We start from the raw sequence: 27537 nt of genomic DNA, 5'->3' as shown, positions 1-27537 counted from the left end.
TCCTTATCCACTTACATTATATATCTCATGCAGAGGTACCCCTCAGTGTGTTCTGCCTGCTCCTGTCCTGACATCCATTGTTGGGTCACCCTTTCCTCACTTGCTCATGTACTCCCCACACTGGGTCACTAGCATGGGCATCTGTTTTGTTCTGCCTAATTCATAGCTTTAGGATTAAATTGTTAAAAAGAGGACACGTTAGGGAAGGGGAAATAAAAAAACATTATGTGCGGGTGAATACATGTATATATACATGTCATGGCACAGATGTGGTCAGAGGACAACTTTATGGAGTGTGTTGTCCCTTTCTATCTTCACCTGTGTTCTATGCATTGAACACATGTCTCCAGGCTTGTGCAGCGTTTTTATCTGCTAAGCTATCTCACTGGCCCCAGTTTTTACATTTTTAAAGGGTAATTGTATGTGTTGATAATGAAATACTATCTTTGCTTATGCTGATACTACTGTTGATATGCCTAGATTTTCCATGGAAGGTTGGCCTGTGAGAATTTGTAAACATAGTGTGGAGCTCTGCACATTGCTGAGGGATGCCCAGCCTGTTTCTGTTTGGAATGCAGCTGGATTCCTCTAGTGACCTGATAGCACAGAGTGGTGTAAGATTCTTTCCTAGTGATATATGAAGTCGACGCTTTGTAATTCTTTTCATAGCAGTATCTGCATATCTTTTTTAAAAAAATATTTATTTATTTATACATATGAGCACTCTATTCACATGTATACCTGATTTACAGAAGAGAGCATCAGATCCTATTATAGATGGTTATGAGCCACTGTGCGGATGCTGGGAATTGAACTCAGAACCTCTGGAAGAGCAGACAATGCTCATAACCACTGAGCCATCCTCTCCAGCCCTCCTGCGTATCTTTATTAATGTGATCCTGAGAATATTATTAGGAATGAAAAGTGAAGTGTAAAGTCTTGAAATGGCTTGTTTGTATAATTGCACAACTAAGTTAATCACTTTTAACAAGTCTCAACAATGACTGCATTCTCCTAGAAAGGTGTTAACTTGTTATGGGGTAGAAAGCACCCTTTTATACAGCATTTTCAGCCTGGAAAAACATCTTTAATTTCAGAATCTACTGAAACAAATGGAGACTTGTTAGGAATATTAACACTACCTTTTTGTTTGTTTGTTTAGCTTAACAGGATCAGTGTTTATTAGGTGATGTTTGCTAGCAAGCTCTGAGGTGTGTACCGATTCTGTTGACCATGTTATCGATGTTCAGATAGTGCCACTTGGTATGAATTTCATACCTTAGCCCTTCATGTCTCTGTTTGTAAGAAGCACTGTGTCAAAGTTGGCTTGGAGTTGTTAAGGCAGTGACATGAGGGCTCTGAACACTTTGTTTTAGGGTTCTACACTTAAAAAGACAAGGGCTCAATACTTGTGGCATGGTTACTCTTTGTAGCCCAGACTCATTTTGTAAGTAGTTAGTGTCACATTTTTTCCCTCTTTATCTCTTAATATGTTCTAATTGAAGAAAAGCAGATCTTATTTGAAAGCTGATGCTCCAGCAGAGTGATCAATAGTATGATGCTTTAGTTAGCGGGTAGTAGGGAAACAAACAGTAAGCTATCCTGCTGCTGCTAAATATTGTCAAAGCTTTTGTCTGTCTTGTGACTTCAAGTTGATTGTGTTTAATCATTCTGAGACCATGGCCCTGAGCACTGAGCAAGGCTGTTTCTGTGAATCACTGAGAATTGTGTTCTCTGGAGAGGTAGTGAATAGAAATGTTCTCTTGACTTATTCTCAGTTCTCATTCTTCCAGAAGCAGATTTCTTTCAAGCACATTTTAGCTGTTTGTGTCTGTTACTTTCCTGTGTGTAAAAGCTGAGGCTGTTGTCAGCAGGTGTGACTTATTGATACCTTTGACTCGAAAGGAAAACATCTTTAAAGAGTAATAGGTGAAAGTGAGTTCTGTAAATTACCTCTTGCCAGAGAAAAGCTGGAAACTACTTGTCAGGTTGGAACAAAACTCTTTCAGGAAATATTTATTGTGGCAGGTGTCAGACCAGGACTGTGAGAAGACACAGCTGATGTCCTCAAGGAGCTGCTAGTCTGTTGGAAAGGACAGATGCTTACTTGAGACACCACAGTGTATCCGAGCCTTGGATGCACTTTGGAATAAACTGAAGAATTAAAAAGAATGCAGATGCTTGGGGATTTTAGTGGTCTAAGGCAGTTCTCAGCCTGTGGGTTATGATCCCCTTGGGGGTGGTGTCGAATGGCCCACCCCCATTGGTCATAGCGGTCACATATATCAGATGTTTACATTGTAATAGCAAAATTACAGTTATAAAGTAGCAATGAAAACAATTTTATGGTTGGGGATTACAACAACATGAGAAATTGTATTAGAGTCACAGCATTAGGAAGGTTGAGAACCATGGGTCTAAAAGTCTAGCATGGGCATCAGGATTTTTAAAAGTCTCCAGGTAACCATAGTTGTGCCTAGGTTGAATTCAATAAGCATCTGGAGAGTGGCACAGCACAGAGGAGGGCCACTTAAACTTGGCAGAAAACTTCAAGGCATAAGGAGGAGAGTCCTACTTAGGATTTCTATTGCTATGATGAAGCACCATGATCAAAGCAACTTGGGGAAGAAAGGGTTTATTTGACTTACACTTCCATATCACTGTTTATCACTGAAGGAAGTCAGGACAGGATAGAGCAGGAACCTGGAGTCAGGAGCTGATGCAGAGGCCATAGAGGGACCTACTATTTACTGGCTTGTTCCTTATGGCTTACTCAGTCTGCTTTCTTATAGAACTCAGGACCAGCAACACAGGATGGCCTCACCCACTATGGGCTGGGCAACGCCCTATCAATCACTAGTTAAGAAAATAACCTACAGGCTTGCCTATAGCCGGATCTTATGGAGGCATTTTCTCAGCTGAGGCTCCCACCAACTCCAGTGACTTTTTTTTTTTTTTAAAGATTTTATTTATCTATTATGTATACAATATTCTGTCTGCATGTACACCTGCACACCAGAAGAAGACACCATATCTCATTTTAGATAGTCATGAGCCACCTTATGGTTGCTGGGAATTGAACTTAGGACCTCTGGAAGAAGAGCCAGTGCTCTTAACCTCTGAGCCATCTCTCCAGCCCCCTCCAGTGACTTTTAACTTGTGTCAAGTTGACATAAAACCAGCCAGCACAGGGAGCTTGAGCTGAGGCTTAGTATATGAAACTTCTTTAAAGGCTGAAAAGATTGGTCCTTGTTGAAGGGAAGAGCAGCTGAGTGACTAGGACAGGAAAGTGCCTGGTACCTTTTGTGTCAGTCAGTTCCTCACTCATCTGCTGCTTTCTTGCCTTGTCTTTACCCTGTGTGCCATTTGTGGGACTCAGTGGTTCTCATCTCCAATTCAGGGCTAATGTAACCTACAGGGGTTGTTGAAAATTAAATGAGGTCCTGCAAAAACACTGTCTAGGATCACAGAGTCCAAGAAATAATTAGTAAATGATGGTAGATGTACAGTAATGATACTATTACTAGAATTGGAATATGGTTTGATTGGAGACTTATCCGGGTTCTTTATGGCTAGGGTGTATGGTGCAAGACCGTAGGATATGCTAGTGAGTGGCAAAGAATATGCTTGGCAGGTAGGCAAGAGTTCCAGATGAGGGCATGTATAAGTAAAAGGCAATTAATAATGGGGCATCATGGCAGAACCAGGACATTTCCATGGTAATATGCTAAGATGTATCACAAAGGGCTCTGGGAAAACTTGGGTCCATATTGGAAAATTGGCTCTGAACATGGTATTCTCAGCATCATTACGTGTTCTAAATTAGCAGTGAGTGTTAATAGGACAGAAATAGGATTTTCAGCTTCTTTAGCCAAGTAGTTAAAAATACTGAGTGTCTTGAAGAGTGTTGGAGGAATAAGCGGTCTCAAGGTGCTCTCAGAGATCCTGTGTGAGTTGCTATGGCCTTTATTGTTTACAGGCTTAATGAGAAAATTAAGAAAGGATTGCTTGGCCATTTGCATCTAGAGGAGGCACTTTCTAATTTACTTTTGATTTGCAGAGGAATAAAAATGCCTCCATCTGCATTGGCTTCACTGGCCCTTAAAATAACTTATGTATATTTGTTATGTTATATAACTTGTCACAACATTAGTCACCACTTCTTCCATAAGGCAACATGTAAACCATCATGGGTAAGCATGACTAGAGCTTATAATTATAGACCAGTTTGTTCTTAACATTTTAGTCAGCTTCTGCTTTTGAGAGGGGGGGGAAGAGGGAGAGAGAGAGAGAGAGAGAGAGAGAGAGAGAGAGAGAGAGAGAGATACACTGACTGACTTATGATCTTTGGCTCCATGCAATAGAACTCTGCCACTGTCTGAGCTAAGAATCTTAGTCTTATTAATTAACCCTCATTAGAGTGAGGTAGAGAGTGAGAGACACATAGAGGCAGGGATAGTTGTTTCCACAGATGACCTTTTTGTTCTTTGAAATATATCTTTCATTACAAAAATACCATGGAAAGGTATTGAGATGTACTCTGTTCATTTTATATACACTTGTTATTTATATGTCATATACACTAACTTATTGTATACACTAACTTATTTGAGAGAATTCCATTTAATTAGATCAGTGGTTCCAAAATGTGGTCACAAGTCAAGTAGAACCAATGTGAGCTGGCTAGTTGTTAGGAAGACTCTAGGATTTTACCTCAAAGACTCTGGAGGGAAAGAAATCTATCTTTTAATTAGTCTTCTAGTTCACTGTAGTCCATACTACAGGTTAAAACATGTGGAACTGGATGATTATGCCTGTCTTTTATTGTGCTCTTTTAGACTCCAGGAAGACTAGTCTCCACTTCCTTTGTTCTTTACTAATGTTTACTTGGTTAGGTATGGGGGAAACACTACTTGATAGGAGAGACAAAAATCCCTATTCTTCAACAGCTTATGTGTAGAAGAGGAAAGATAACCATAACCAGTGTTGAGACTGGTATAATGTGGAGAAACTAGAAGAGTGTGATAGAGTTGGTCTTTCTGGGGCCAAGTGTGAGCAAGATTTTGAGTGACAGAATGAACTACTATGTGAAAATCTCTGTGAAGGGTCCCAACACAAGGTTGAGCTCATGTGTCTAAGTGGCAGAAAAAAGGTCAGTGTACCAGGAGAGTGCCTGGGTCTAGTGTACCAGGAGAGAGAGAGACAGAGAGACAGAGAGAGAGAGAGAGAGAGAGAGAGAGAGAGAGAGAGACAGAGAGACAGAGAGAGAGAGAGAGAGAGAGAGATCTGAAGTAAAGTTGGATAGGTAGAAAGAGACCAGATCATATAAGCTCCTGGGCTCTACCCCCCCTTTTTTTTCCTCATTTTTACTCTTAAAATTATGGCAAGACACATAAAACAAAATTTTTAGTTTTAACTATTTTGAAGTGCTCAGTTCAGTGGCATTAGACACATCTGTATTGTTCTGCACCCTTCTGGCACTAGAACTTGAAGTTTGACTTTGAATATGTGGGATGCTTTGGAAAAGTTTTGTATGGAGGGCTGCCACAGTCTGAAATTTAGAATGAATGGACTCCTGCATGGTATAATCACGTGGAGGAAAGAATGGAAGCAGGGAGACTGTCAGGAGAGGGATGTATTAACTGTACCATGAAGCTATACTATTCTGGATTTTTATTTATTTAATTTTTGGTATGTTTGTATGCTGGAGCAGAACACTGAGACATGGTACCACTGAGTTAAATGTTAAGTTCCCAACTCGTGGATACATTCTGATAGTGGAATCAACAGAACTTGCTGACTGATTGGTAGTGACATATAAAGAAGTCAGAGACAGTAAGTTTTGTTGGTTTGAATAAGTTATAGAGTTCAGGAGTTACAAGTTAGGGAAATAAAACCATATGTTAAATTAAAATGTGTTTGAGATGCCTAAGTTTAAGTGTTGAGTAGGCTTAAGAAATCTGGAATTAAAAAAAAAGAAATCTGGAATTAGGAAAGAAGTTAGGTTGAAGATAGGATTTAGGGGCTTGCCAGCATTTGCTCAGTAATTAAAGCCACGAGACTAAATGACATCATCTAGGTAACGACTGTAGACAGCAGAGTCCTGACCAGCTTCAAGACCAGGAGTTTTTACGTGTGAGTATAGCAAAGAATCACCAGTAAGAAAGGCAGAGAACCATCAGAGCAGTCTCCAGGAGGGAAAGGAAGAATGTGTTTGAAGAAGCAGGGCAATTGATCAACTGTCACAAAAACTGCTGTGAGGATAAGGCAAGCATTGAGAAGTGCACATTTTAATGCCTAGAAGCCATGCGGAGGTCTCTGGTGACAATGACAAGGTGTTAGAATGACGTGGTGGTTTTTATGGTGCCTGCCTGAAGTGTGTTTCCAGGAAGAAAGGAGGACCAGAAGCAATGAGACTAGCCAGTTAAGATAACCTTTCCTTAGAGCAGGCCTGTACAAATGTGCTGCAACACAGGCTAAGAGATGGCTTTATAACATTCAGAATTTGAATACTTTCACATGTTCATGCTCATCATTTTAATTTTAAGAACATCTAAAAACAAGTTGAATAAGTAGAAATTAAGTAAAATAAACAAATGTGGGGGAGCTCTGAAGAGCATAAGGACCTAGGACTATGTAGCACACATTTTACTTTATTTTTAAGACTGGATCTCTTTATGTAGCCCTGGCTGTCCTGGAACTCACTGTGTAAACCAAGCTTGCCTTGAACTTACAGAGATCTGCCTGATTAAAGGGGTGTACCACTACTTCCAGCTATGTGTAGAACACATTTTATTTTTTAAATTTTCAATGTTTTAAAAATTTTTTCATTTATTACAATTTATTCACTTTGTATCCCAGCTGTTGCCCCCTCCCTCTTTCCCTCCCAATCCCTCCCTCCCTCCCTCTTCTCCTCCCATACTCCTCTCTCAGTCCACTAATAAGGGAGGTCCTCTTCCCCTTCCGTCTGACCCTAACCTATTAGGTCTCATCAGGACTATCTGCATTGTTTTCCTCTGTGGCCTGGCAAGGCTGACCCCCCTCAGGGGGAGGTGATTAAAGAGCCAGCCACTGAGCCCCTGTTCCCCTTACTAGGGAGCCCATTTGGAGACTGAGTTGCCATGGGCTACATCTGTGCAGGGGTTCTAGGTTATCTTTATGAATGGTTCTTGGTTGGACTATCAGTCTCAGAAAAGACCCCGGGGCCCAGAGTTTTTGGTTCTGTTGTTCTCCTTGTGGAGCTCCTGTCCCCTCCAGGTCTTTCTATCTCCCCCTTCTTTCATAAGATTCCCTGTAGTCTTTCCAAAGCTTGGTTATGAGTCTGCTTTAATACCCTGCTGGATAAAGTCTTTCAGAAGCCCTCTATGGTAGGCTCCTGTCTTGTTCCTTGACCTAGATGTCCCTCAATTGAAGAATGAATAAAAAAAAATGTGGCACATTTACACAGTGGAATACTACTCAGCAATAAACAAAAAAAAAAAAAAAAAAAGAAAAGAAATCATGAAATTTGCAGGCAAATGTGGGAACTAGAAAAGATCTTCCTGAGTGAGGTATCCCAGAAGCAGAATGACACACATGGTATGTACTCACTTATATGTGGACATATAATATAGGATAATCATACTAAAATCTGTACAGCTAAAGAAGCTAAAAAGAAGGAGCACCCGGGGTAAGATGTTTAATCCTCATTCAGAAAGGGAAATGGGGTAGAACACAGTTTGAAACCTGTTTTAATCCACAGAAACAAATTCTGAGGTGAAATCCAGCCATTTGTGAAAGAAAGGTGTTTTTAGGTTTTTGGAGGAAATCTTCCTAATGGTTTTCATATTATACCATGTATTATTTGTGAAAGAAAAGTGCTGCCTTTGCCAAATGCTTTACCTTGAGGTTTCTGACTGGAAGAAATGTTTCCATGTGATATTTCACACAGATTTTGGTGCCAACTTTGAGGGTCATATTCTATCCTCTTGGTGGGAAAAAGAATGGAAGGTTTTTAAGCCCTTAAGACTTAAGTGTACTTTTTTTTTTTTTTGAGATGCTCTGATTTAGTGTCTTATTTTTCAGTAACTATATTTAACAAAGTATATTTAAATACCTGAATTTTATAGTCAACTCTTTCCACTCAAGGCACTTATTTAAAGCTAAAACTTGAGTTTTTCTACAGCAAAAAACTGATCTTTCACAAAGTATAAAACATTTTTCTTTCTACTGCTATGGAAATAGAGCAAGCATTACCTTATTTTCCTGACTCTTAAGATGATACTATTTATACGATGGGTAGTTATTTTATGTGTTACTAAGAAAAAAGTTGTTGCCATTTACAATGGCAAAATGCAGTGGGCTGAAGATGTGAAAGTATAAGGGACCAAAGATCATCATCTAGTCAATTAAACATGGAATTAGAGGATGAGAATTCCTGTGTTTCCAGTCAGGTAAGGGAGGAGGGCAACTTCTTTAGACTGTCTTTCCTCAGGTCTCTCACTTGTGTAGTGAGAGTGACACCCCCACACTTGACAGTGCCACAGTAAGGATCAGATGAGATAAATGACATTTGGAAATATAGGCTTTCCTGGGAACATTCAAATTATTATTTTTTTGGTTGAAATTTAGGCCCTTAGATATTTTTAAATAACTCAGAAGGCCCTTATCTGAGCTTTGTTGTCAGGTTTAAATTATAATTTAATTAGGTATTTGAAAATATAATATCACCATCTGCTAATTATTTATTATTTGTCTGTCTGTCTATCTGTCTATCTATCCATCTAACTATCTGACACAGGGCCTCTCTGTAGATCAGGCTGGCCTTAAACTCACAGAGATCCACCTGCCTCTGTCTCCTAGATGCTGGGATTAAAGGTATGCATCACTGTGCGCAGCTTGCTAAATGATTTCTTATCCAATCTAGAAGTAGTTACCTTTTCATTATAGCAGAAAAGATAATATAACCACATATTTTCATAACTAAGAAGTAACAACTATAAACAATCTATTAGTGCTGTGATCTTTCATGAATTTATTATGAATGCTCATGGTATTAAAAAGGTAAAGGAAGAAGGTAAAGGAATATGATAGTAAGCATTCATACTTATGGTATTGCCAGTGTAGGCAAATGCTGTCTTAAATTTAGCTTCTCATGTTTACAGTATTCTAGTGAGGTGATTGCTTCTCTGTTTGGTATTCAAAAGCTGTAAGTAACAAGTCATTTTTGTCATTTGTGTGTTTTATCTGGTAATGTAGCAGAGTGTGCTACTTAATACTGTTGGTGCTTTGAGCTGAATTTCCTCAAAAATCCTACCTACAGCTTTGGAGATGGAGCTTTGGAAGTCAGATATGACACATGTCAAGTCATTAGTCATGGTTAACTTACTATGTCCATATACTGTGTCCAGATCACTTCTATATATTTTCTTAAACTTGCACAGTTATGGGGATAGCTGTTTTTATCTTGTACTCTGTGAAGGTTGTGGTCAGAAATTAAGTAGCCTGCCCAAACTTTCACAGCTGTTCAATTGAGATCTACTTTAGACTGTGTCCCATGTGTTTTGTGTAATGCTGCCTCAATCTATGTTAGTAATCATGATTTGTTTCCTTTGTAGGCAAAACCCAGAGACTACATTTGAAGTGTATGTGGAAGTGGCCTATCCTAGGACTGGTGGCACTCTTTCAGGTACTGGCTCCATCTAATAATGATATGTTTGTCCATTGAATGTAATGTCTGTATACAGGAGAAAACAGATGAATAATGTAATGTCTTTAAGTTCTTTTAAGTACCTTTCCTTGTTTTTCATACTCAAATCATCGTAGGGAGAGGAGAATAAAGGCATAGTGAATACTTTGATTGGGATCCACTGCCTTAGTAGGGTTAAAGTATGGTTTTATTTATTTTTATTCTTGGGTATTGGTTTGCTTCTGTCACGGATGCCTGAAAACCAACTTATTAGGTGTTGCTAATGAGCAAGGCTTGGAATTAGACTGTAGGACTCAAATTAATAGAAGGGGAGTTTTTCATCACTAAACTGCTTGAAATAGACTGAATTTAGCAAAACTAAGTAAAAGGTAAAAGGTAAATAGAAGATAAAAGATTGCAGACTAGTTAGAGGAAACTGCCCCCAACCAAGTGTTTAGTCTGATTTCATAAGTGCCCTGAACAAAGGGGTCTCAGATGAGGTTAGGATACCTTATACAACTGTATACACCACTTCTTTTCTTATTTGCGCTTTTTCAGGACAGCGTTTCTCTCTTTAGCCTTGGCTATTCTGGACCTTATTCTGTAGACTAGGCTAGCCTCAAACTCAGAGACCTGCCTGCCTCTGCCTCCAAAAGCTGGGATTAAAGGTGTATGGCACCACCAACCAGCTTGTGTATGTCTCTTCTTGACCTAAAATCTTTTTTGTTTAGTGAGAAAAATAACTATGTGCCCTTTATTCTTGGTGCTTTTGCCAAATGTTAGGGGCTCTTGATCCTCAACAACCAAACATTTGAGTATATTATTTAGTGTTTAGAGAGAGTAAATTTACTTGAATTAGAAATTCAAAGTAGTAATTTATGCCCATATTTATGCCTTTGGTACTGTTTCCTATTGCCTAATTTTCATTAGATTATTATAATTATATACATAGTGATTTGATTAAATGCCCTTTATTCTGTTACACGTATACTGTCAGCTGAGCATCTTATCAATACTTACAATGTAACCCTTAAAGACAGTTGAATGGCATCCTTCATAATACCTATGAGAAATTAGAATTTTTCTTGGTAAGTAAAGTAGCTTACTGAGGCCATGAAGCTACTGTGTGGGATAGCTAGGATTCTTGTTTCAATTCCACTTCACATTAGTAAGTTGCCTTCTTGAGGGCAGCACTTGTGTTGCATGCATCTCTCCATGTTACCTGTAGGGCTTTGCATAACATCATAGTATTTGTTAAAATGAAGGAATTCCCCCGCCCCGATGTGAAGTAGATTACAGATTTATGGTTGTTTTGGAAATAGAAAGTTAAGGTTCATTTAAGCCATATTTCTTACTGTGCAGGGAGATTACTGGACTTAGGAACAAGTAATCAGATGTGCATGCAGCCACTTCTCAGCGTGGGTAGACCTTTTTCAGTACCCATTTGATGACAGCTGTGATCTTACAGATAAATTAAAGGATGAACATTTATTATTTCTGTAGTTACTTAATTTCCCCCTTAGTGTTCTGAAATTTTCTCCAGTTTTTTGAAAGATGAACAAAAAATGAAAACTACAAAGTGAGATGGAAGAATAAGCAGCAAAGCCTTTATCCTGTCTGCTGTTATAGCTGTCTGGGGTACAGAGCCTAGCAAAGTTACAAAGGAGACCTATAGACCACATAGCAAAATGTTATTAAAAAAGATTATATAGTTGCTCATGGTGGTATATGCTTATAATCCTGGCACGTGGGAGGTGAACCCATTATTTTGAAAATATTTTGAAGTTACAAGAACAGTTTGCTGCATGTGCCCTCTTTTAGAGCCCATTATTACCATTGTGTTTTATTTACTTTGTCACTATATATGCAATCTTTTTTGCAGATGTGGCCCTTTACCCCTAAACATTTCAAGGGTGGATATTATAAGAATAAGAACATTTTCTTTTTATAATCCTAGCCCAGTTGTTGAAATAAGAAAATTTAGCGCCGATGTAACAGCAATTGTCATATTTAAGTTGAATAAATTGTCTCAAGAATGTTCTTTATGACATTTCCCCTTTTGTTCCAGAATCTAATGCAGGTTCATGGAACCCAATAGTTTAAAAAAATTTTTTTTTATTTATTACAATTTATTCACTTTGTATCCCAGCTGTAGCCTCCTCATCCCCTCCTAAACCTGCCCTCCCTCCCTCTTCTCCTCTCATGCCCCTTCCCCAGTCCACTGATAGGGGAGGTCCTCCTCCCCTTCCATCTGACCCTAGCCTATCAGATCTCATCAGGACTGTCTTTCATAGTCTTCCTCTGTGGCCTGGTAAGGCTTCCCCCCTTCACTTCAGGGGGAAGTGACCAAAGAGCCAGCCACTGAGTTCATGTCAGAGACACCCCCTGTTCCCATTGCTGGTGGGAATGTAAACTTGTACAACCACTTTGGAAATCAATCTGGCACTTTCTCAGACAATTAGGAATAGTGCTATCTCATGATCCAGCTATACCACTCCTAGGCATATATCCAAAATATGCCCAAGTACATAACAAGGACATTTGCTCAACCAAGTTCATAGCAGCTTTATTCGTAATAGCCAGAATCTGGAAACAACCCAGATGTCCCTCAGTTGAGGAATGGATACAGAAATTGTGGTATGTTTACACAATGGAATACTACTCAGCAATTAAAAACAAAGAAATCATGAAATTTGCAGGCAAATGGTGGGAACTAGAAAAGATCATCGTGAGTGAGGTATCCCAGAAGCTGAAAGACACACATGGTATATACTGACTTATAAGTGGATATTATACATATAATATAGGATAATCATACTAAAATCTGTACAGCTAAAGAAGCTAAGCAAGAAGGAGGACCCTGGGTAAGATGCTCAATCCCCATTCAGAAAGGCAAATGGGATAGATATTGGAAGAGGGTGAAAACAAGGAACAAGATGGGAGCCTACCCACAGAGGGCCTCTGAAAGACTCTACCCAACAAGGTATCAAAGCAGATACTGAGACTCATAGCCAAACTTTGGGCAGAGTGCAGGGAATCTTATATAAGAAGGGGGAGATGAAATACCTGGAGGGGACAGGAGCTCTACAAGGAGAGCAACAGAACCAAAAAATCTGGGCCCAGGGGTCTTTTCTGAGACTGATACTCCAACCAAGGACCATGCATGGAGATAACCTAGAACCCCTGCACAGCTGCACCATGGCAGCTCAGGAACCCAGTAGTTTTTATGTCTGCTTAGTTCTTTCATTCTGGAATGGTTTCGTAGCTTTATTCTTCTTTTCTAATGGCACCTGTCAAAATGCAGGTCTTTTGTTTCATTCCTGTATTTACATTTGTTTGATTATACCTTCATGATTACACCCAAGTTGTGTGTTTGTGATTTCTGCCCTCAATGTATCTTATCAGAAAGCGTATTATAGCTATCCTATTATTTGTATAAAAATACATAAAACTTACAAGCAGGGATTAACAGGTAATATAACACAAATGACGACATGACTGTTATTCAGGTTAAGAATGTTGCATGTATTTATGCCAAAACTAGTCTTGGCAACAAAGATCTCCATCCCCATCCTATGCTTAGGAGTTCCACATTGGACTTCCTTTTTCAATGCCTCTTTATGTGGGTCACAAAGTTGCTGGACATATAAAGCACAACGCTTGAACTTTTTCACCCTTAGGCTGTTTTGGGAGAATCCAGCATCTTAGGATTCTTTACCCTGATGGCCTAGAGCTTGTTTTCAGAGCCTGTATGAGTTTGTTCTGTAGGCCATGTTCTCCTGAAGGTGAACTGTGCTGCCAGTGTATTCACCCCAAGGTCTTTAGGGTGTTCCTAAATAGAGAGTGAGGTATCAGACAGTTAAGAGGTAGGTATAGCTGAACTTGGGGCTGGGTAACTTCATGTTTGTGTGAAAGGTTCCTTGCATTGTGGGATGTGGAAGGGGCAGTGGGTAGTTAGCCAATAGCCAATATCCCTTCTACCACTACTTTTCTGCATCAAACTCTAAGCAGTGAAAAAATACACACTGTGTGTGACTTTTCAGTTAGTTCTAAAGGTATGCTTATCATTGTAGGAGGTAAAAATATATCTAATAGTTGTAGCTTGATTTTATAACTTTTTTCCCTTTTTTAAAAATGGGTTTTATGTATCCTAGGCTGGCCTCGAATTCACAGTGTAGCTGAGGATGATCTTGAACTCATAATTCTTCTGTATTAGGATTACAGAGATGCACTACCACACCCAGCTATCTGACTTAAGGACTGAAATATTTAGGTATAGGACTGTAGGTCTCCTTTTGTTTTGATACCACTTTAGTTGTTAGTTGCTAGGTCTTTAAATGTTAGAGAAAGCCCAGAGCCCCTCACTTCATTTCTTTAGAGGTAACTACTATGCTTTTATGAGAGCCATTTCTTTGTTTATGTTCATAGTTTTATTACATGTGTATGAGTCCCTGAAAAAAAAATTTAGCTGTGCCTGCTTCTCAATTTTGTAGAACTAGAAAAGAATACAAAAAATTCTTTATGTAGTTTTTGCTCAGTTATGAAGGGCCTTTCATGTTGCATCTCAATGCAGTTATTTATTTTCGTCATTGTGATGTTCATAGACTTGTACTCCAACTTTGTTATTGCTGCTGGGGATCAAATCTAGGGCCTTGAACATGGAAGGCAAGCATTCCTCCACTGTGCTCTTACACCCAGCCCTGTCCATTTTGTTGCTGATAGTAAAGTTGTGGTGTTGAAGCCCCATGCAAGTTTTGGTTATTGCAAGTGCTGCTGTGATTTTTTTCTTACACATGCATCCTGGTGGGTGTAGACATATATTCCATTGATTCCTCTGTCACACTAAACTTTTTGAAAATGGGTTGTGCTGTTCTTTTTTCTCACCTGCTATATTTGGTGATTCTACTGCTCTACAACTTTATTAGTACTTGGCATAGGTTAGATACCATTTTCAGCAATCTGATGGAATATATATATATATATACACACACACACACACATATACATACATACATATATTCTATGTCTTTTGCACATTTAAAATGTTTTTATTTGAGTGTGTTTATGCATGTGAATGCATGGCTGTTTGTGCCCATACATTCACCTGTGTGAGGGAGCCACAGAGGAGGGGACATTGGATGTCCTGTTGGGTCTTTCATTGACCCTGGAGTATGTGGGTTTTTTGTTTGTTTGTTTTTGCTTTTGTATTTTTGGCTAGATGGCTGGCCAGCATCTTGCTCATTTTTAAATAACTTTTCATTGTTGGCTCATAAAGTATGCATTATGGGTATTACCTGGTTATATATGTTGCAAATGTCTTTCATTTTATGATTTGTCTTTTACTCTGTGAACTCTTTGATCCAAACTTCTTGGTCTTAATATAGTATAAAATCAATATTTTCCTGCCTTACTCATACAGATATTTCTTTTAAAAGATTTGTGATTTTGCCTTTTACATTTAAATCTTTACCAAAGACTTTAGTTTCTTTTTTAAACTAGTTAATATCTGGAAATTTTAAATTCTAAATTGATTTCTCATCCATGATTTGTACAAGTTAACAAGACAAACAAAGCTGAGTTTCTAAGCTGCACTTTACCACTGCTTAAAACTATTTATAAAGTATTGAGGCATTTCACATGCTCCTTAAAAATCAGTAATATTATAAAGAAAGAAAAATACAGAGAAATATCTGTATTTTTAAAGATAAAAAGATCTTATCTTTTTAAAAGATTATCGATTAATCTTGATGTGTTTACATCAGTGAATACCTTTAACTGACTGTTACATGTGCTGTGCTCTGAGAAGAGGCATGTGATTTGTCAGTATTGTATAGGAACTATATCAAGAACCTTAACACTGAAGGGATACTTTCTTAAGGCTGTACAGAACTTGAGTTGGAAATGGACATGTGTTCTGTGGTAATTTGTCAGGTTTCCTTTTGCTGTTCCTAGTGACTGAACTGTAGGTGAATATTGATTTCAGATACCTTTGTATCTCAAACCTTCTTGTTGTACTTGGTATGTTTTTCTTTTTTTCTGTTATTATTTTAGGCATTAATTTGGCTGTTTCAGATGATTGCAAAGAATCTACCTTTGTTCCTCAGATCTTCATCTCTGTGTTTCCGGGCAAACTTAGATATAAACCTTACATTGCACAGTGCTAGTGTCTGGGCCTAATCTTCTCTTTGAAGTTTGTTTGCACCCCCCTGGAGGGATTAAATCCCTGCTGTGAGAAGGTGGGCTAAAAAGCATTGAGACCACTTTATGGATCTTTAATTGAAAGGTTTAGTGTACATTTTCTTCTATAAATGTCTCTGAGAGTTCCATTCTTACATTTTTTTTTGCTTCCATTGTGATAAATTTTTGTTGTAAATAAAAAATGTATATAGTAAAAAGTTTCTCAAGGCATTTAATATTTACTGGCAGATTATCCTGGTCTGTGTGTTTTGGCTATTCATTTTTTAAATTTTAGCAACCTCATTTAGAGGATTAGCTTTGAGCATGTATAAGAGTTTTCAAATTTTGAAGAGTTGTAAAAAGGATAGAATTTAATCATAATTGTCATTAATATTTTGGTATACTTATTTCTTTGTAATCTTGTTTGTGTGTGTAGATAAAATGCATAAGCCTTTTTCTAAGCTTGTGCTATATGTATTTTCCTTGTTTCCTTCAATTAAGGCTTTCTTAAAAATTATTAATATAGATTTGTGAAACCACTTTAGTTGTTATGAGTTATTGCACCGTGTTGTTTACTTAAAATTGAATCTTTGGGTGCTTTTAGGGTTCTTTTGTAAATGATAGCATTTTTGTGTACATCTTTGTGTAGAAAGCTTGTCATTTAGGCACCAGATTTTGACCTTTTAAACAGAAACTGAAATCCAGTCATGATAATGGTAGTTCCTGCTCTTGGAATTATCAGCATGCATTATGCAGGGGTATGGGGAGTTCAGGGTCATTCCTTGGCTATATAGTGACACCAGCCTGGATTGAGATCCTGTCTCAAAACAACAACAATACAAACAAATCCAAAAGAAAACACTAACAAGCAAAAACTCTGAACAACAACAACAAAATCTAGAAAACTGGCTAGTTTTGAGTAGATTTTTGGTATATTTTGTTTCTGTATTTTTAATGCTTTCTAATTGGCCAGTTTGCTGGAGAGCTCACCCTTCCATAAGGCTCCCAAGATAGGCATCCCACACTGCAGAAGCACCCAATACTGAATTCAGGTTCTCTTGCAAGAAATAATCAGCCTATCTCATGATCAGATGGCGCTGGGCATGCAGAAACTCTGGAATGCATTTCCAACACAAGTGTCTCATTACAGTTGGCCTTTCTGAGCCTGCTGCAGGCTTAGCGTTTCGAGAGTGGCAGCATCAGGTTTTCTAGGGCTGCCCAGCAGATCAGCTTCCTTCTGTGTGCACCCCCCCACCCCCCCATCCCCCACCTCAGCATTTGTAATGCATTAGCCCAAATGGCCAGGTTTAAAAAAGACAATGGTAGCAAAGTTGAGAAGCTGTTGGGATTTTGTGAAAGCAGTGTTAGTCACAATGCTTTGGAAGCTGACTTGTTCAGTTACCCAGGTGTGAGGCAGCAACCCTAAGAAAAAATTCTTTGCTAAAAGATTCTCTTAAATAACTGTCCACATTTTTGTCTGAGCAATATTGTGAAGAACTCTGGAACTTTGCCAACTTAATGTTTTAAGAGTCAGAACTGTGATTTAGAATTTCAGTTTTCATTGCATTATGATTATGGTCTAGGAGCTTCATCTGAATCTGTGCTGATGACAGATCCTCTGCATTATTAAAGTTTAAAAGTTGAGAGGCTGGAGCAATGGATCTTAGGGTTTCTGTTGCTGTGATAAAATACCATGACCAAAGCAACTTGGGGGCAAAAAGATTTATTTTAGCTTACAGTTCCACATCACACACCATCACTGAGGGTTGTCAGAGTAAGAGCTCAAACAGGGCTGAAACCTGGAGGTAGGAGCTGATGTAGGGGCCCATGGTGAGGGCTGCTTACTTAATGGCTTGCTCAGCCTGCCTCCTTATACAACCTAGGATTACCTGCCCACGGGTGGCACCACTCACAATGGGCTGGGCCCTTCTACATCAGTCACTAATTAAGAAAATGCAAAAAAAAAAAAATGCACTATAGACTTGCCTACTGGCCAGTGTTATGGAGGCATTGTTTTGTTTTGTTTTGTTTTTTTTTCTTTTTAGATGCTGACATATATGTATATTTTTATTGACAAAGAAGGCCACAACACATTTTGGTGAAAAAATACAGCATATAGGACACTTATATTTGATCACTCTTGTCTATACACGTTTCTATCTAGGAACATGGGTATAGAGAAATATTTAGAAGGGTAGTCACCAAAGGGCTGACAACTGTTGCACAAGGTAGAGAGTTCTGGGTAACTTGTACTTTTTCATAATTTTTCTTTTTTACTTGAAGATTGAACAATGAACAATACCACTTTCACATAGAAAACAAAGCCACCAAGGAGATAGGTTAACACTGAAAATAGACTCTTAGGCAGTGGGGAAAGGGAACAAAGCCAGGCCATTTCTCTTTACTGTACTGGTATTCAAGAACCTTTCTCCACTTCAAAAGAAAGCCACTTTGCAGATTTATTCATGCAATTAGAAGTGTGTAATCCCCCCAACTTTTTTGTCATTGAATTTTGAATACAGGTAAGGGTTAATTTAAGGCCAGAGGATAGCATCTTACTGTGGTTCAGAGAGCCCATTAGCCTCTCTGAACCACAGTAAGAGGCATTGTTTTCAGTTGAGATTTCCTCTAGCTCAAGTGTTTAAGATCAGTAGCTTTCTAGATGACTCAGCTTTGGTGTGTAGAAATCATACCAGGTTGTTCACAACTATCTGTAGCTCCACCTTTAGGGGATCTGACCCATACATCTCTACATAATTAAAATTAATGAAGATTAAAAAAAAAAAAAGAGGGAGTGAGAGTGGGACCGGGAGGGGAGGAGAGAGGGGCTTATGGGGGGATACAAAGTGAATAAAGTATAATTAATAAAATAAAATAAAATTACAAAGAAAAAGAAAAATGAAAACCTACAAGGGTCTGGATCCCAGCATTCAGGAGGCAGAGGCAGGAGGAACTCTGAGTTCAAGGCCAGCCTGGTCTACAATGAGAGTTCCAGGACAGTCAGGGCTACACAGAGAAACCCTGTCTCAAACAAACAAACAAATAAGCAAGCAAACAAACAAGCAAACATGTACACACAAACCAAAAAAAAAACAAACCAACAAAAACAAAAAACAGAAGGAAAGAAAGCTGATTTAAACTATACTCTATGGTGTATGAACTGTGTATGTGCTGTCTGGTGTGGACACAATGTGTGCATAGAAACCTTTTTTGTTGGTATGCTTTTGTTTTGTTTTTTTCTGAGATGGAGTTTTGCTATGTAGCTTTACCCTGGAACTCACTATGAGGATTATGCTGGACTTGAATTTGTGTCGATCTCGTAGTCCTGGTAGTATAAACATACCCATAATACCTAGCTTGCGGGAGCTCTTTTAAGAATCAAGTTTTATTTTAGATTAAAATATTCCTGAGGGAGATCATCTAAAATTACTGTCATTCTCTATGTCAGTCATTCATTTTCCTTAATACAGATAATACAGATCTCTCTCTCTCTCTCTCTCTCTCTCTCTCTCTCTTTCTCTCTCTGTGTGTGTGTGTGTGTGTAGGCCAGAGGTCAGTGTCATTGTTGATTGCTCTCTAACTTATCTTTTAAGATGAGGTCTCCTACCAAACCTGAAGCTTATCAAATTGACTAGGCTGGTGGGCCAGTGTGCTCTGTCTCCACAGTGCTGGGATTATTGGTACACACTTCTGCACTCAGCTTTTATGTGTGTGTGGGAGATCCAAACTCAGCCCTTTATGCTTGAGTAGGCACTTTACCAAGTGAGCCATCTCTCTAACCTTGCTCTCTCTCTATTTTTTTTTTTATCTTAAGAAATTGTCTAAACTGATCTAGGTTTGAGGAAATTGAGATGAATTTGTACAGTCTGGGCAACCTCCCACTTGTAGACCATGTGTTTAACTTCATCCTTAGGGCAACTTCTTTACAGTTACTGCCTAACAGCACATGTGCATGCAGTGGTTAGGGAAATCAGATGATGTTATTGTTGGGGAGAGAAACCTGGCTTGTGGAGAATCAGCAGAGAGAAAGCTGTACTTACAATGGACAGAGAAATCTTACTATTTCCTACTATATGACACCAGTTAACCCTACCCACTTTTTCTTTCTCTTCTCTTTAGTTTTCCAGTGAAAATAAATCTACTTTGTAGAGTATTATGGTATGGACTTTGATTCTTAGTCTCATAGTTAGATCAAATTACTATTTACTCAAAAGATTGATTACTTAAAATATCATTCTACTTTTTTCCAAGTAAGTACACTTGACATGGTAGTTAGAAAAGGTCTTATTTGGGGCTGGGGAGGTGGCTCAACTCGTAAAGTGCTTGCTGCTCAAGCATGGCAACATGAGTTCCATTTCTAGCACTCACAAAACAGAAACAAACAGTGTGGAGGTGTGCCCAGTGCTGAGGAGGTGGACGGCAGGTGGAACCCGAGGGCCTGCTCACCAGCCAGCCTAGTCTAATCTATCCTAATGAGAGATAGTATCTCCAAAAAAAAAAAAAAAAGGTGAACAGGTTACGAAAAATAACATCCAAAGTCAACTTCTGGTCTACAGGCCTTGCACATCTCTCAGCAGCAAAACAAGCGATGCAGTAAACAAAACCCACCAAGTCCTGTTTGAGGTACAGATTTAGAACCTCTCTCAGTTGTCTGCTTTTGTTCAGAGATAAGATTTCACCTTCCAAGTCAGGGGGAGCTTTGAGCATTTCAGTGTGCCTTGTCCCTTTTCTGTTTTAAGATGACTACAGTAATGCTTATTTCTATAAGCTAAAGTTGAGTCCAGTAGCTTGTAATAATAAATTGGTTGCTCAACATGCAATGAAATAAGCATTCTCTCAATTATATAGGATCAAAATTGGGCTTCACGAGGGCAGAAGTTACTTCTTGCTTGATCCATGCATGTATTTCAGTTGTTAGCAGATTGTTGGTCCTCAGGTAGAGAATGAGAGAAGCTCAGCACTGGGAAGTGACCTGTCCAAATGATGGAGCCTGGAGCTTGAGTTCTAGTTTGAATATATTCTTTATATTTGTAAATGCTGAGATCAAAATACTATATTATATGCATGTATATATGTATGTGTTTCAGAGAATAAATGAAAACACATGTACCTGCCACAGCTTAAGAAGCAGAACATTTTGTGCCTCCCTCAGTTTGCTTTTCTCTACCAAGATCACATTTTGAATTTTACATTAATTGTATATCTGTGCTTGGAACTGGTGCTTTTATTGTATTGGTGCTACTTCAAATTGGTCATATTGAGAGAATTTGAACTGCTGTTCTCAGGAAGAAACAGAAAATGAGACATATATTTTCTTTTTCTTAATTAATGCTTACTTCTTGGGAAGCAGATTTCAGACTTTTTTCTTGTTACTAAAGTATGCATTTTAGGAGCCATCTAGATATAAATTATGTCCAAGAGCATCTCATAATACTTCCTTTATTCATAACAGTGGCCTTTCTTGCTATATTTGTGATTCACAGTATCAGGTCTTTGGACTTTTAGATGGTTCAGGGATTCATTGATCTGTTAAATGTTAAAATCCAGGCAAGCAAGGAGTTGTTGAAAAAAAAAATTAATAGATTTTTATACGTGTTTTTGAGGTTTTTTGTTTGTTTGTTTGTTTGTTTGAAGAGCAAATTTCCAAGCCTGTGTTCTCTTAACTATAAAAAGGGATACAAATAGTACTTCATGCAGCTGAGGGGGGTTGTTGGGAGTGCACATTTCACAGGACATGGAGAGTTTTTTTTTATAAATGTGAACTGTTATTCTAACAGTTATTTAAAATTATTTGTGTTTAAGGCAAGAGTGCTTACCAGTAGAGCTCCACTATTCAGCAACTGTTATCAGTGGGACCTTGCTGGAGAGTAGCAAGCAAGTAAAAGTAGCTTAAGTGGATTTCTGAATTGTTGCATTTTAAACTCAAGCCTCTTATTCATAGAAATGCCCTTAGCTTATGCCCTAAGTGCTCTGGCATAGCCTAAGGATTTCTTTGTATTAGTTTTCTTGCCACAGTTATTGCTCATGCTGATAACTTTGTTATTGTTTTGTTCAGGATTCTTTTTTATTAGAAGTGTCAGAACTCAGATTAATTCTGTCTTGAGTATAAAAAGGAGTTTATTAGTGTTCCACACTGATAAATCCAGAGGTTAAAATGGCTTCAGATTTCCCCAGATCTAGGCCTTCTACTTGTATTTTCAGAGATTTGCCTCCCTCTTCCTCATGCTCTTTGTTATCTTTTTTGAGTCCCTACACAATGATAAAGTTAACTATAAAGAAATCCCAACTTATATACCACTATATTAATCACCCACATGGTAAAAGAGTATCTTTTGATGTTTTGAATCATCATTTCAGTGTAACATGTATCTGAGTTGTTTAACTACCCAGTTGTTAGACAGCAACCTTAAGGGGAAAAAAATATTGTGTAAATTTACTTTTAAAAACTGAACAAGCTGGGCATGGTAGTGCACACCTGTAATTCCAGCACTCAGGGAGCTAGAGGCAGGCAGATCAAGGCCTGCCTGTTCTACAAAGGGAGTTTAAGACAGCCAAGGCTATACAGAGAAACTTTGTCTTTAAACAAACAAACAAACAAACAAAAACAAAAAATCCAACTACTATAACAAAAAGTACTCATAGCCAGGAATGTTGATTTATGCCTTTATTCCCAGCACTTGGGAGGCAGAGACAGGTGGATCTCTGTGAGTTCCAGGCCAGCCTGGTCTACAAAGTGAGTTCCAGGACAGCCAGGGCTGTTACACTGAGAAACCCTGTCTGGAAAAAAACAAAAAACAAAAAACAAACAAACAAATCAAAAAGCTATCCATGTTTTTCTATAGGCAACATTGCAAAGAAAACTGAGACTTTACCAACTTACTATGTTGAGAGTTAGGTCTGTGATTTGTAGCAGGTCCTTTCTGGATCATGTACCCACCTTTGAACCACATTCAGAGAATTTGTTTTTTTGGACAGGATCTCTCTTTATAGGACTTTGCTATATAGACCAGGCTGGCCTCAAAGTCATAGAGGTCTGCCTGCCTCGTCCACCTAAAAGTATGTGCCACCACATTTGGGTAAGAAGGTGATTAGTATGAATGTAAGCATGCAGATGCCTCTATGAACACATGGGTGTGTGGCCATTCAGTGCCATGTGGATACCATGGATTTCCATAGGAGAAAGTATGGTAAAGGGAGGATGGATGTTAGGCAGCTAAAAAGATGTCTGTTGCAGCGATGAAGAAAATGTGCACCCAAAATGAGCTTCTCAAAAAGCATGAAGGTGTTTGTTTAATTTAGTTTGGAAAGATTTTTCAAACCAAATAATTAAGGTAAGGATTTAGAAATGTGGACATTCAGCAGAGTTGTCTCAGTATTCCAGCATGTGGAAGACTGCAGTAGTACGATCTTGTAGAAAAAGAAACAAGGTTGTTCTTCAAGTTGCTTGAATAACAGCGTAAGGCTGGTTTCTTAGGAGTCTGCGTGACCAAAATCAGTTGTTATTGAAATCTATTACCTGTCCTATACACCGTTCCTTTAGATTCAGCCTAGTATTTGACTGTATAGTAATAGCTATGCTAGATCTATAGAACGGACCCAGACCCTATGTTTTAGATGCATAGAAGGCTTTGGAAAACAGAAACCTTTAGGAAGTGATAGTCTTGCCTTTGAACTTCTGGTACTATTTCACAATGTATTTTGCATTTCTTCTTTATGTTAAAGACAGTCTGCTCAAGGCTTTGCTTAGAAGCAACAAGCTTTACTGAGGAGATCACCATGAACCTACTTTGCCCAGCAAGAGGCTTTAATAAATTGCTCCCCAGATATACGTCTTTTCCCCCCTTTAATATGTTCTTACTTAATAGAAATTTTTATTATTATGAGCCTTATTTGAAGAGATAATAGATGCAAATTAAATACTGTCTTTATTATAACAGTGGTATTAAAAAAACTTTGGGGATAATTTGTACTAAAAACAATGTAATGGCAACTGTAGGTTTTGAAATCACAAGACTTGATTTCAGATTTCTTCTGCCATTCATCAATTGTTTGACACTGTGAAAATTGTTTAAAACTGAATACTAGATTGTCATTGTTTTAATGGAACTTATATTTCTCTACTTAACATATTTTTTGAACTTTTTATTGATTCTTGTTAATTTCACATCATGCACCTCAATCCCACTCATCTCCCAGTCCCTCCATATCTGCCACCCTTGAAATCTCCCCCCCCCAAACAAAACAACAACAAAACCCATCTTGCTGTGGAAGCTGCAGTATGGTGTGTCCATGTGTTCCAATGCTTTACTTGGCAAATGTTCATTGCAATGCGTCATTGGTCTGGTTTAAGGCCTCTGGCTTATGCTACACTATCAATACTGTATCCTCATTGGGACACCTTTCAGATATCCTCTTGTGGCCCTGTGTCATGGATATCCTGTAGCTTTGGTTACGTAGGACCAGCTCCTTCACTGATGGAGTAGATATTGGGGTGGGCCAACTTAAAGCCCTGGATCTGGGTCAGAATGCTACCTTAGTTGGTCAGCCTGCCAGAACTGCAGCTCTCCAGAACTGCCCAGGTGAGGGATGTGGCCAGATTACCTTAGTGTCATAATTGGAAAGGGATGGGGCAGCTCTTCCATGTTGCACAAGTGAGCGACCAGGCCAGCTCAGCTTAGCCTTCAGACATCAACATGGCCCCAGGAGGCAGTGTGGGCCTCAACACAAACCCCTTCTAAGGTAGGACCATGGACCATACTTGACCCTTGGTGGCAACAGGGGCCTGGATATCTCCATCAGGAGGCAACATAGGCTACTCAAGTCAGGCTGTTCCTCACCAGCACTTGCATTTCATAGTTCTGCCTCTCTTCAAGTTCTGCCTCTCTTCATAGTTCACAAACTGTTCCACTTCTCTTTCTCTCCCATTTCTCTATCTCGTTGTCAGGCCTCTGGCTGTCTTCTGCCTGCTTTTCTCCAGTTAGTGTTGAGTAAGCCTCTTTTTTTTTTTTTTTTTTTTTTAAATAAGAGATAATATGTGGTTGCTGGGGAATTGAACTCAGAACCTCTGGCAGAGCAACCAGTGCTCTTAACCGCTGAGCCATCTCTCCAGTCCTGCAATGTATAGTTTAAAAAGCAAGTAAAAACAAACAAACAAGCAACCTCTGCACTTAAAAAATAACCAACCAAACTTCAGCAGTTCTGATGAAGAGATTAAACCTTTCTTTTGATAAAATTTCTTTTTGAAAGAGTCCAAATATTAGAATAGTAATTATTGTGTGAAAGGTATAAATGGAGAGAGAAAACTGCCTAAGTTTTTTTTTTCTTCCAGAGGACTAATTCTGAGTTCTGTGCATAATAATTTATAATTATCAACCTGTATATTTTTCCTTCCATTTGTGTGTTACATTAAACTTTAATAAGAACCGTGTGGTCAAGCCTTTATCACCAATGTTCTTATTCATACTATATACAATGGAAGACCTAGATGCCAAGAAAATAAACTGGTATCAGAGACTTATTAAAATGGTCCATTTCTGGAATGTGGTCCTTAGCTGTTATATGTTTAGCCCAGTTGTATTTCTCAGAAGTAATGATCACTGATACTCAGATTGATAGAATTAGCTTCTTGAACATCAAAGGAAATTTCCATTAGTTTATTTGGGTGTACTTAAGAAAGAAAAAAAAAGGACATGAATATTTGGAAAGATTTTCTATATAGGCCAAAGTGAAGAAAAACTTTTTCTTATAGTTCCCAATGAAGTTGAAAATAAGCAAAGTAAGTCATTTAGTTTATCCTCTCTTCCAAAACCCACAAGAATATTATTGGTGAAATCTGAATGAGAATCTTGTTTCTAGGGGAGATTGGCTGGGTTCAATCTAGTATTTGCTTTAGAGTATGTTCTATTTGATTTTGAGCAAATGACTTAAGTTCTCTCTGGTTCAGTAGTTCTCAACCTGTGGGCCATGACCCTGTGGGGACATTGAATGACATTTTCACAGGGGTCACATCTCAGATATCCTGCATATCAGATATTTGCATTACAATTCATAATACTAGTAAAATTACAGTTAAGAACTAACAACCAGAATAATTTTATGGTTGGGGCTCACTATACAGCTCTTCATAAGAGCTGTATTAAAGGGTTGTAGCATTAGGAAGGTTGAGAACTGCTCACTGCTTTAGTTCACCAGACAATAAAATGGACATGATTACAGTATCTCATAGTGTTTGTTCTGAGGAGCAATTATGAGAAATCTCCCACAAACATATGGCTGAACACCTCTCATTATGGCAGAGTGTGTTGGTTTAGTTACAGGCCTGAACTAAGAAAGCATAACCTGGTCCTGTGGTAGTCTCCACTTCCACACCCTTAGAAGCTGGGATTTGGGATGGCTAAGGAGTTCCAGGGATAGGACTTTAGGGCGGTTTCAGCAGGCTTCTTTCTTGCTTTTAACAGCCCCAATGAGACCATTTTAGGCTTGTAAAATGATCCTTATTTCTGGGGTAGACTCTGGAACAAGCTGTCCCAGTTTTTCCTTCCTGAATGGAGATGAGGGTGAGTCGGGTTTATTTGGGCTTCTCCGAATCTGCTGCAGAAACTGTGCTCAGAGAAATGATGCCGACTAGAGGGTCTTGAGTAGGTTCGTTTTTCTGCCAATTAAAGAATTAAAAGACAGGAAAAATTTCAGGTGCAACAGGTAGCAGCAGAGAAATCTCAAAACAGCAGAAGACAGAAATCAGCAGATGAAGAATTCATTGAGTTTAAGGAAACACACACATGAAGCTGTCACACAGAACAAAAGACACAGCAGAGGGGAAACACTGTAAGCGGAGGGCTCCAGTCTCTTCTCAAGAAATTTCAAAGCCTCTGAAGTGTCCTCCTTCCCTAATGTAGGGTTGGTTAGTCTCAAGACAGATAGGTTGCTGATTGGCCTGCAGCTGTTTTGTGTCATGTCCTGATCCTTGAACTTTCTGGTCAGTAGGGGCCTGCCAGTGGGAGATAAAAGCCAACAAAGCTTTTGTTTTAAGTTGTCAACTTTTATCTGAAGTCAGGAGGGTGAGTATGAAGCTGGCTTTTTTTGGAAATTTGCCACCTTTATTATACAGCTAGCCACAGCCCCTCTTCCTATCTCTGCCTAACAGGGAGTCTGTTTAACTCCTAGATCCAATGTAAGCCATATAAGACTGACCTCTGCTACATGTTTCCTTCTTTTGAGACCTCTTTAAAATCAATCACAGGAGCTGGGGAGATAGCTCTGTTGCATGAGGACTTGGGTTTAATCCCTAGAACTCAAATAAGAGAGGCTGGGAATGGTGATAAGTACTTGTAATCCCAGTGATGGGAGGTGGAGACAGGTTCTGGTACTCACTGGCTGGCCATAGCCAAATCAATGAGTTCTAGCCCAATGAGAGACCCTGTTTTAAAAACAAGATGAATAGTACCTGAGGAAGACCATGAGTTGCATACAAATGCATGTCTACATGTAAGCACTCATGTGAATATGTACTCAGAAACATAAAACCCCACAATTTATCCATTTGGCAATATTTATTATAATTAGTAACATTGTGTGGATACTGTTCCAGATGAGTCCTAGCAGGATGTTCTGGCATCCAGTGAAGAGGGGATCCTGAGAAAAATGTCTCTATAGAATTGGCCTGTAGGCTAGTCTATAAGGCATTTTCTTGATTG

General features: G+C 38.7%; 1 protein-coding gene across 14 annotated transcripts in view; it reads left to right on the top strand.

Moving 5' to 3' along the window:
- Window positions 1-27537, top strand: part of Dennd1a (DENN domain containing 1A) — a 477089-nt gene that overhangs the window by 30423 nt on the left and 419129 nt on the right. For 13 of the 14 annotated variants that reach the window (XM_060390076.1, XM_021633350.2, XM_021633349.2 and 10 more), the window contains exon 2: window positions 9597-9667. In XM_060390076.1, coding sequence (XP_060246059.1) covers window positions 9626-9667 — 42 coding nt within the window. In that variant the 5' untranslated portion in view covers window positions 9597-9625. Of the gene's footprint in view, window positions 1-9561; window positions 9668-27537 lie in introns of those variants that run through there. The other variant, XM_021633348.2, reaches the window with a different exon arrangement.

Source organism: Meriones unguiculatus, chromosome 8 (genome assembly GCF_030254825.1).
Source record: "Meriones unguiculatus strain TT.TT164.6M chromosome 8, Bangor_MerUng_6.1, whole genome shotgun sequence".
NCBI classification, from domain to species: Eukaryota; Metazoa; Chordata; class Mammalia; order Rodentia; family Muridae; genus Meriones; species Meriones unguiculatus.
This window is presented reverse-complemented; position numbering and strand designations above follow the sequence as displayed.